General features: G+C 46.7%; 1 protein-coding gene across 1 annotated transcript; it reads left to right on the forward strand.

The window, feature by feature from the left end:
- Positions 1 to 1,365: 1,365 nt before the first annotated feature.
- LOC115393654 (synaptic vesicle membrane protein VAT-1 homolog) lies at positions 1,366 to 10,783 on the forward strand. The gene is made up of 6 exons (XM_030098753.1): positions 1,366 to 1,850; positions 6,728 to 6,935; positions 8,480 to 8,650; positions 8,800 to 8,889; positions 8,973 to 9,211; positions 9,881 to 10,783. The coding sequence occupies exons 1-6, from the start codon at positions 1,476 to 1,478 to the stop codon at positions 10,070 to 10,072; spliced, it is 1,275 nt and encodes a 424-aa protein (XP_029954613.1). The 5' UTR covers positions 1,366 to 1,475; the 3' UTR covers positions 10,073 to 10,783.
- The last annotated feature ends 383 nt before the right edge of the window (positions 10,784 to 11,166 follow it).

The raw sequence follows: 11,166 nt of genomic DNA on the forward strand, positions 1-11,166 counted from the left end.
AGGTCTGACAGCAGCTGTTTCATAAAAGTTAAACCTATTCAGAAAGTGGGATCAGTAAAGACTTCCTGAGGAAAACTTGGATCTTTGTATGTATTTTCTTCAGGAAGCAGTTTAGTTGTTTAATATCACAGCTGTATGAAGCCATTTGTGGCTCAGCAGTTGATTTAAGGTGAATATTCGAGTATCTCAGAACTTGGACTTGTGTCTTTGGGCCATAACTTCCTCTGAGAGGAAATAAAGCATAAATACAACCACCTGACCTCACTATAACTTTCACATCGTGTTTCCTTTCCTGCGTGAAGACAGCAGCTCCAGAAACAGGATGCAGCAGTTGATCGGGGTCAGGATGAGGCAGTTCTGACTTTCATCTTGTTTTTAACAAGCTTGGATGTCAAAAAGTAAATGTTTCTTCTTTAAATTGCAGAAATGTGGGGACCTCAGGAGATGGTTCCAGCACTGGGAGTGTAATTCCTCCAGTGCGCTCCAGATGTGAGAGTAACGACCTCCAGAGGCGCAGCTGTGTGTTTCCTGCAGCTGTGACCTCAGATGATCCCTTTCTCCTCGGTTCCTCCTCCTCTTCTCCTCCCTGGACTCCAGTGTCCGCGCTTTGGGGCTCTCCGCGCCTCCCTGGATCACATCCAGCAGCAGAGCAGCAGCAGCGGCCACACTGCGCGTCAAGACAGCCGCAGAGAGGCGGAGGAGCGCCGGAAATGAAGCCAGTCTGGGTACAAAATAAAACATTTCAGCGTTTTCTTTTGGAGTTAAATCATTGATCTGTCCCATGCAGTGTTAATATTTAGCAGAAATAACGAATTAACGGATATACACTGGGATTAATGAAGTATCTTATTTCCATTCTGTTACGTTTTTGCACAATAAACTTTTTTAAAAAATATTTGCACATATGTGTTTGCATGTAGTGCTTCTCTCTATAACTTTAATTTCTAATTTTGGACACTTCTGAAAGTTGAAAGCCTTTATTATCAATAAATCACAGTCCATACAATAACTGAAAATAGCTGTTGCAAATATAAAGAAAAGTTACAGGTTTAAAAAAATAAGAAAATAAAAAGCAATTGGACAGAAAAGATTAAATAAAAGTTATAGTTTTGTTTTTATAAGGCTTACATTCCCATCACCTTCAAAATAGTGAAACTAACTGGGTGTACCATATGTAGAAGTGACAAACGCAGGAGAATCTGAGCGTTTTCAGTGTTTTATTGTGAAGATCCGAGTGTGAATGTGTGTTTTTTGCGTCTGTCTTGACTTGGATCACTTGTTGCGCGCACACAGGAAACCAAACCACACACTCCCTTTCTCAGGACGCGCCTCTCAGAAGCATCTCATTTAAAAACCTTCCTCAACCGGACGCACCGAAACTCCAAAGTGCTCTGTCTTTTTTTTTTTTTAAATCATTTCAGAGTGTTTAGAGAAAAATAAATAGTTTCTCCAGACGCATCTCTCCAGTGGCGAGCATGTCCGGCGAGGAGGCTCCAACTCAGCAGCAGCAGGTCGAGCAGCAGCAGCAGCAGCAGCAGCCGGATGGAGACCCGCCCGCAGCCTCCGACGCGCCGCAGGAGCCCGAGGAGGAGAAGCCCATCTCGGTCCGGGCCCTGGTCCTCACCGGGTACGGCGGCTACGACAAAGTGCGGCTGCAGGTGAAGACGCAGAAGAAGCCGCGGCTGCAGCCTGGAGAGGTGCTCGTGCGCGTCAAGGCGTGCGGGCTGAACTTCGCCGAGCTGCTGGGCAGGCAGGGGCTGTACGAGCTGCTGCCCGCCCCGCCGGTCACCATGGGGATGGAGGGCTCCGGCCTGATCGAGGCCGTGGCGGAGGACGTGAAGGACAGGAAAGTGAGTAAAGAGGCCGGCAGAGTGCTGCGGCTGCCACACACACACACACACACACACACACACACACACACACACACACACACACACACACACACACACACACACCCCAAACTGCTGCGCGGTCCCGCCAGGCGCGCGGACTGCCGTGCGTAAAACTGTCCACTTAACAGGAAAACGTAAAAATAAGTCTATTCACAATGTTTAATTCACTCAAAGTTACATTTTAAAGACACATCAGGTGTGACAGTGTTCTGCACTCTGGCCTCACAGTGGAATGGTCATGGGTTCAAGCCCCAACCTGGCCCTAGGTGTGAGTGTGAGTGTGGCTCTGAAGCCAAGTGTGAACAGGCGTCAAACCACTTCCTGAGGCGTGACACACATCGGTGTTGTAGTGTGAACATCATGTGTCCCGTAAACACATCATGATGCAAACGCCGTCGGTGCACGCCGTGCCCTTTGACCTCTCAGGTAGCGGTTAGCCTGAAAGCGTAATTGTTCTTGCCACATGTGATCTGATCAGCCAGGTGGAAGCGGTCTGTCTTTCTGTTTACCGGTGACCCGTCCAGGCGGGATGCCGCCCTCGCCCACAGTGAGCTGTGATTGGCTCCAGCGCCCTGCGACCCCGCGCAGGATGAGACGGTATAGAAGGCGGATGGACAAAAGGATAAGACTCTGAGTCATTGAGCACAGATCAATGGCAGCAGAACAGCTCTCTACACTGCTGTGCTTTCTCTGCACTGCTGGAAGCAAAGTCTTGCAACAAAATGTTTCATTCAGGCGTTATCAGAAGGCGCCTTCGGTGTCCTTGAGGTGTTTCTTCTTTTATTAGTTCTGCACGAAAAGTAGATTTACTGCAGCTTCTGTTTGATCACAGTTTTCTAACGATGAAGTCCAGTTCAGCAAGTTGAAGACATTTTCTTCCTGTTGCCAATTTCTGCACAGATTTTTTTTTTAACTTTTCTGTTTTTTTTTCTTTTTACTGTTGCATTTCTGAATGAATGGAAATACGAGGAATCGAGTGTTTTCTGTCTCTTGCAGTTACGTTTAGCGCCGTTACCTCACAGAATGACGCGCTGGCTGGAGGGGATCTTGTTTGTTTTCATAACAGTGTGCCAGAGATCAAACCTCGGTGACTCACAGCGAGTCACACTTCTCAATGCTGCTGCGCATTTTTGCAAAAAACTCTCCTCCAGGGTTTTTTTTTTTTTTTTTTTTTTTCCTTTTTGTTTTTCTGCTCCTGATGCGTCAGAACAGCAGAATCTCATTTCTTCTTGTTGGTCATTAACTGGAGTCGCTTCACTGCTGCTTGTGCAGGAATGAAGGATGTAAAAAAAAAGAGAAAAGCTCACCTTTGAATGAGTAACCGGGATTTTGAGCTGAGTCACTGGGTTCAGCCGGTGCATAATTTGCTTTTTGTGTAAATCTCAGGAACAGACTTCAGAGGCATGTGAAGAAGGTTCCGTGTTTGTCTCATATCTCCGTGAAAAATTCTCTGTTCCGCAGAAACTAAATGAAGGGAGCAGTGATGGGATCTCGTCCCAGAAGCTGCTTTGTTCCAGTTTTTCGCTGCTTTTTTGTGCAAAAAAACATTGAAGCCACAGAGGATTCCTCCCGTTTTGGCCGATGTACACGTGGAGATATCAGCACAGGTTGTTTAACAAGACTTATCAATGTATTTGCAGATTGTTAAACCCTTTTCTAAACATTAGGATTCCTCCTGAGGACGGATCTACCAGTCAGAGGAGCTGAAAACACCACGCCCCTCTACTCTTTTTTAACTCATGTCAAACACTCTTTAATAATATGTGTCTTTTTAACTCAAATGAAAAGTTTGATTTACAAAACCAGGTCATTACAACTGGCTTCATGTTGAGATTGGAGCAATTTTGTGAAACTCTTAATATTTTCACCATATTTTCTCAGCACCACAACAAAGAAAAGCTTTAATGTTTTAATTTAAAGCCTATTATGACTGTATTTAACGCTCTCAAGATGAACTGGGACTGAACTGTCCCACTGACCTGTGATACGCCGTTCATCACGTCAGCAGAAGGTGCTTCAGTGTTTGAAAATACATAAGACGAGCACGACTTGATGAGTCGGCTGCGTTGTAAATAACATCCAGAGACGTGAGCGTCTGGCCTGTCGTCAGTCTTCTTTACATTAGAGACACCGGACTCAATCAGCAGCGCTGATAATGGCTGCGTCTGTTTTCTCAGCGCTGCTGAAGCTCCTTCTCCCCCCTTTGTTCTTGTCAGTATGGAATTCCTCTCCTCCTCCGCCGTGAACAACGCTCCTCTCATACCTACATCCATCCTCTAACCATGTTTGGAGAGCTTATAGAGCAAGATGTGCTTCACTATCTCTCTTTTTTGAAAGGAGGACAAAGCAGTGATTTTTTTTTTTAATGTCATCATGTGTAGGGTATGGCTGTAAACCATATAAGTCCTGATATTGTGAAGAGTCTGGTGTAAATGTGGACATCAGAGTGGTTGCCAGGGATTAAGGCATGAGTCTGGGTGGGACCTCAGCGCGGAGCAGCAGACAGTAACAATCTGCAACGCCGAAGTGTTTGCAGAGCCTGATCCCGCTGCGATCGCGGAGCGAGGCCTCTCCAGACGAGGCCGGCTGGGCGCGGCTCTTTCATAAGACAGTTGGGAAACGGGCAGACCGCCGCGGCCCGGTCCGTCCAGATTCCAGCATGTTTGTGGCTCAGATGTCACAAATAACAAACGCGATCAGGCCTCGCGCCTCGATTCACACCGCGGAAGATGGAGGCGGTTATTTCTGTTTCAGCTGAAAGGAAGAAACAGGTGGTTCTCTCCACAGATCGAGGCTTTTGTACGGTTTGTCCAAAGGTTTAGTAGTGATTAGTCAAACAAACATCTTTCCTGTACTCAGACATTTTTCTCAGCGACTGTATCTCCTGTGTCTTGTTCTGTCAGCAGTTCAAAGTCTACGGAGGAAAAAGGATCAGAGAATCCATCAATACACAAATTGATCTTCTATACTGCTGTGTCCAGGGTTGTGAGGCGTGGAGCTGATCCCAGATGACCTTTGGCTCAGGCAGGAATCCACACATGCACACAAAGAACATGCAAACTCCACACAGAGTCCCCCTGAAGCCTGACTCAGCTGTTCTGCTGGTAGCGTCACTTGAGGAAGGCGAGTTGTGGTTCTGAAGAGACTGAAATGACCTGTAATGAGTTTTCACTTTGCATTTTCACTTTTTTTTTTTATTCATGTATAGAAATGGAAGAAAAACATTAATAAGTTTCTGCTCCAGTTGCTTCACTTCACTCCAGCTCTCCAGGAACTGAGCTCAGCCTTTTTTTACACTGTTGTGCATTTTTTTCGGGTTCATCCTGCGAGCTCGGAGTGTTTCACAAGTTCGACGGTTGAGAAACGGGATCCGTCCTTAAAAAGGAGCGAGTCATCTGATGTGGAGCCATGTGCTGCCGCTCGCTCAGGACGGACCAATCAGAGTTATCTCCCCTCAGCAGACCTGCTTGTTTGTTTCTCTGTGTGTGTGTGTGTGTGTGTGTGTGTGTGTGTGATCTCTTCATTGTCACTGGGCTGCGTGCGGCAGGAAGTGGACGTGGCTTAGTGGTCTTGAAGCTGTTTTGACAGGAAACGCTGCCACATTCACCATCGAGTCGGACTTCTTTCCGGTGTTCTTCACTTTTTCTTTTGGAAAGCCACTCTTCCCCAGTGATACTTCTGTGGCGGCGGGTCTCGGTGGAATTCGCAGGATCAGAACTCACACCAATAAAAACGGCAGCAGGGAAGCCTGCGCCAGTCAGTTTGGATACTCATAAATCTCTGTTTTGAATTTTGTTAGAGAGAAAACCCAAATGAAGTGGAGAGGAACGACTGTTAGATTCTCCAGATATGGAAAAATCAGCAAATTATAAATCCACCAGTTTGTTAGAAAGACTTTTTTGTATTCATGCTGGACTCCTTTCAGTTTATTTCTGAGCAGCAGAATGAATGAATTAAATGGAACTATAATTAACACAATCAGAAGATTTTAATGTTTTAATTGGCTCATTTTGTCAAAGCTCACTTGTCAGCGGCTCTTTCAGTGTGAGTAATGTGGAATCCAGATCTAATTCTGGTTCCATTAGAGCAGAAAACAAAAGTCATTTAGACTCTGATGGAGTGAAAATCAACCCATGTTTCAGTAATTAATCTTTTCCAGTCGTCCAGATTCAATGATATCTCTGATTCTGACCTTTTAGTGTCAACATTTTACCTCGATGATCCACCCTGCATGATCAGATCAGTCAAATGATTACTCAGAGTAAACGTTTCTTCAATTTCACTTATTAGACTCGTGTTCTGTCTGTCTGATCTACCAGGTGTAGCGGAACAGCCCTCGTGTCAGTCAGACGCTGAGATGCGTCTGCTGACTTCCTGCTGACCTGACCTCGATTTGTCATTTGTTTGCCAGCGGATGTGTGTGTGTGTGTGTGTGTGTGTGTGTGTGTGTGTGTGTGGGAAGAAAATGGTCTCACGACGAGATAAAAGTGTGTAGAAGATACTGAGCTGATGAAAAATTCATTTGCTCTCCTCTCTTATGTTTACTCTCCTCTCTGCTGCTCTTAAGACTCTTCGTTTGAATGACGGGAACGCCGTCTCCCTCCTCTGAAGCTGTTTAACCCGGACCAGTCTCAAACATTCTGTCCTTCTATTTCTTCATTTTATCAGAAACTTTACACTTTCCTAATAAAAGTTCTCCAACTTCTTTATTTTTCAGATGTAGCTGAGCCGGACTGTGTTCTCTTAAAGGATGATAGTGATTATTTATTGTTAAAGGAAAACCCACTTACTGATATTTTGCGTCTCGGCCTTCTCGCCGTCCTCCCGTCCTGCAGGTGGGGGACCGGGTCATCGCCCTGAGCCGCAGCGGCATGTGGCAGGAGCTGGTGGTCGTCCCCGCCAACCGCACCTTCCCCATGCCCGAGCAGATGAGCTTCCCGGAGGGCGCCGCCCTCCCCATCAACTACATGACGGCGTACATGATGCTGTTCGAGATGGCCAACGTCCGGCCGGGCAAGAGCGTGCTGGTCCACATGGCAGCAGGTAGGAGGAGTGTCGGAGGAGTATCATCTCACGGTCTCCCGCCTCCAGTTAATTCCGGCCCGGTAATAAGTCCAGCTGACGGCTCCCGCCGTCTCCCGGGCAACGTGCACGGAGTCGCTCGGCGGCTCCACGTCGCTAATCACCTCCCTGAATGCAGATCCATCATCCGCGCAGAGAGAGAGATCGCATTTGTGTGTGTTGATGCAGCGATGGCTTCCTCGTAAAATGTTAGAGGATCATTACTGAACATGGTTGCTTTGACAACGCCTGACGTTTTACAGAGGGACTCCCACACCGTCTCCCCTCAAGTCAAGGCTGGAGTAGTTTTACACCAGTCGGTTATAGAATATTTTCTATATTTGAGAAATAAAAGATCAACTATAGTCACAGATTTTCTCCAGCATTACGGGTTATTTGCAAAATTCAAATTCAAATTCAGTCTTTCAGTGATTTATTTGAATGATTGAATCATTGATGATGCAAACAGAGACCACTGTTCACACACTTTTTGTTTCCGAATCCACTTCACAGCTTGAAGAGTGTCCTCTGTTTGTAAATCTCGCGTTTGATTGATACTGTCAGGTTTTAAAGGGACATTAAATGAGAAGAGGAAATTCTAGCAGCCTTGTAATGCCACATTCTACCACAAGATGGTGTCGTGAGTCACACAGCCGAAGAACATTTAATAAACAAACTGTGAAGCAGTCTGGAGATTAAGATTCAGTTTTAAAAGGTAATATTCTGAAGAACTCAGTTGTTCACTCGCTACCTGCTCTTTGCAGCTATTTTTAAATCCTGTGTTTATTAGAAACACACCCTGCACCTGAGAGGCGGGTGTGACAACCACCAAATATTTCAGACAGGTGGCGAAACAGCGTTGAGGCGCCACAAAGTGGCAGAGGAAACCCTAAACCGGTTGCATAATGTGGGAGAGACTTGAATCACAAATTCAAAATTTGTTATGATCCACCATCAGCGCCTGTAAATCCAGTGTGTGGGTCATTTACATGAGGGAAAGCAGTTTTTCTGTCCCTCAGCGTTGAAACTCTGAGGCAGCCGGTCGGGGCTGAGTGGGCCGAGGCCGGTCAGCTGACCGCCGTGAGTCATCCCACGCGGTGGTCGGGGTGAAGCGGAGGGCAGGCGGGATTACTGGTGAGCAGAGGCAGCCGTGGCACTCTGGGAAAATAAAGCTGCAGCTTTTTGTTTTAAGATCATGACTTATTTTCAATTATTAGGTGTTTAATCTCAGTAGATGAACGCAGATATGTGAAAGCGCCGTCTGTCTCCTGATGAGCTGAACGCTGCAGATCGGTGCAGCGGCTCTGTTTATCCTCCTGTCAAACATTAACTGGCTGTTTTCAGTCGTATGTGTGGTTTTGTGCTACCGGCGAAGGCACACTGCCAAAAAAAAAAAAAAAAGTAAATGAAGATGTTTAGACTTTATTAACATTTAAAGGCACGTTGTCTCTTAATCCTGACAGAGGAGATCACACAGACGCTGACGGCAAAAACTGTCCCCTGTGTGTGTGTGTGTGTGTGTGTAGGTGGTGTGGGCATCGCTGCCACCCAGCTGTGTCAGACCGTGCGGGACGTGACGGTTTTCGGCACCGCTTCGGCCTCCAAGCATGAGACCATTGCCCAAGGCGGCGTGACTCATCCCATCGACTACCGCACCAAAGACTACGTGGAGGAAATCCGCAAGATCAGCCCGAAGGGTGAGGAAACAAAGAAAACACACTCCTGTCAACAGCTTAAAATGTGCATTATACTGTAGTGTTAAAGTGAACAGCGGTTTTCTGACAGTCCAGCTCAGTGAAGTGTTTTTCCTGTTTAGCCCTTGAATGTTTTGTTGTTGTCCCTCCAGGCGTGGACATCGTCCTCGACCCTCTTGGCGGTTCAGATACCCATAAAGGCTACAGCCTGCTGAAGCCGATGGGCATGCTCGTAGTCTTTGGTAAGAATTTACTCATACGGAAGGAAAAAATACAATAAATCTGAGAAGCTGTGACAGTTTTGAGTTTTTCTCTTCCATTTCAGGCGCTGCCAACTGCGTGACGGGTCAGAAGAAGAACCTGCTGGCCATGGCCAAGACCTGGTACAACCAGCTGTCTCTCAACACCCTGAAGCTGATGCAGGCCAACAAGGCCATCAGCGGCTTCCACCTGGGCTACGTCACGGACGAGGAGCTCTTCGCGCGCACCATGCGCTCCCTGATCGAGCTCTACAGGCAGGGCAAGATCAAGCCGCGGATCGACTCCTGCTTCCACTTCGAGGAGGTCGGTTCAAACCCCACAGGTGGCCGGTGGCTTCCTCTCATTCCGGCTTGTGTCTAGTTTGACTCGTCACTGCATGTCTGAGCTCCTCCGCCACAAGTGACTGATCCCGGAGCGCTCCCTTCTCCTCCATCCATCATGTGAAGTGGCAGATAAGCGAACCCCCCCCCCCCCCCCCCCCCCCCCCCCCCCCCCCCCATCAGATAGAACCGTCCTTAACGGCCGTTGCTAGGTGACGCTCTAAATTGTTGCCGTGGCATCAGGACGAGTGGGGATTTCTGCGTTTCGAGGTTTACGAGCCGGATTTTTAACAATCGACGGGAGCGTGACGGAAACCGACGGCCCCGGCTCTGTGTGTGATAAAAACACACAACCGTCACGCAGGGAAATAACAGGACGAGTCAGTGGCTTGATAAACGACACAGATAGCTTATTGTCTCTATCAGTCACCAACATGTTCATCATTATTAGCTTGTTATTCATACATTTATCATAGAAATCATCCTTTAATGTTATCCCCAACTGTTGTAAGTCATTTAAAACGTCCGAAAGTTCAGTGTTCTTGAGGAGAAGCCACAATTTTACATGTATTCAACAAAAACCGTGACATGAAATGACACATGCAGTTTCAAAAAAGAGAAATAACTGACGTGCGCGTCTGCTGCCCCTCAGGTCACCGACGCCATGAAGCGCATGCACGAGCGCCAGAACATCGGAAAAGTCATCCTGCTCCCCGAGCCCAAGAAGGAGGAGGAGAAACCGGAGCCCAAAGCCGAGGAGGGAAAAAATGTGGAGCAGAACGAAGCCGCCGTCGACGGGAAAAAAGAGGAGGCCACGGAAGAAGCCGAGGCAGAGAAGAATTGAGTCAGATGGTGTTTTCAAGCACTTCCTCAGTGAGTTTCCCCCAAATAACGGAGAGAAAAGCAAAATTTCTTCAATCCTCTGTCAGTATTTTTCAAATGTTTATCAAGTTTTGTTGTGCAATATGTCAATAATGTCTCTGTTGGGAACTTTTTTTTTTTTTAAGTGAAAGATCTCTGTATTCTGATCACAGTTGTTAAAATTGACTGATGGTAAACGGGAGCGGGTTTTTGGATTTCTGTCCCGTCGCCCTCCACACGTGCAGAAATGTTTTTCCAGAAAATTGACAATTGAAAAAGTGGGATCGTTTCATTGAGAAGAGCAATCGTACTGACTGTTGGTGTAGTTTGATGGATTGTGATGCACTACTTAAATATGTGTGTTTTTCACCTGTGTTCTCCTTTGTTGAATGTCATGACAAGGTTTGAGACTCTGTTACAGCGCAGCCCCAGTATGCCACATTTATTTCCTCACCTGTTTGTGCCAAATCTAAAAAAAAACCCTGCTATTAACACTGCCGACGAGGCCGACTGTGAATAACAATTAGAGGGATTTTCCTGCCTTTTTAAATCACTCATCCAAAGAAACGCCGTGTTGATTTTACGCTGAGATTGATCCGCAGACCTTTCCAGAGCAGGTTTGCTGTCGTGTGGTTAAGCTGCTTACCTGATGTTGCCTCATAAAAGAAATGAAATAAAGAGATTTGTGGTAAGTTTACAGGTCACTCGGTGTGTGTGTGTTGATTCATTTTGAAGCTGCTTGCAGCAGACTGTGATCGTGTTTCACTGGATAAGCATCTCTGAATGAATGTGGTGGTCTGAGCCCAGCGCCTCAGATGTTTTGTCCAGATGTGGGTGTAATTCAGTGACGTGACGCAGGAATGTCAATCGTAGCACAAGAGGAAGAGTTTTTCCTCCTTCCACACAGGCCCAGCTCCACACATTCCTCTCCCCACCCTCTCAGCTCGCTGTTCTCTCTCCGGCTCTCAGATCAGGACGCTCTGATCTCTGAAAAGCACTTTCAAACAAGTTTCCCAGCTAGTCTTTTATGTTATTTACTCTTGTGTTTTATCCCCCCTCCCTTCTTTTGGCCACTTT

The sequence above is a fragment of the Salarias fasciatus genome, chromosome 8 (genome assembly GCF_902148845.1).
Source record: "Salarias fasciatus chromosome 8, fSalaFa1.1, whole genome shotgun sequence".
Classification (NCBI taxonomy): domain Eukaryota; kingdom Metazoa; phylum Chordata; class Actinopteri; order Blenniiformes; family Blenniidae; genus Salarias; species Salarias fasciatus.

Bases quoted from the DNA above. Each gene is read 5' to 3' on its own strand.
- LOC115393654 (XM_030098753.1), top strand. From the start codon at position 1,476: ATGTCCGGCGAGGAGGCTCCAACTCAGCAGCAGCAGGTCGAGCAGCAG. The intron at 6,936-8,479 runs GTAGGAGGAGTG...GTGTGTGTGTAG, and splicing joins GCTGGTCCACATGGCAGCAG to GTGGTGTGGGCATCGCTGCC. The intron at 8,890-8,972 runs GTAAGAATTTAC...CTTCCATTTCAG, and splicing joins GGGCATGCTCGTAGTCTTTG to GCGCTGCCAACTGCGTGACG.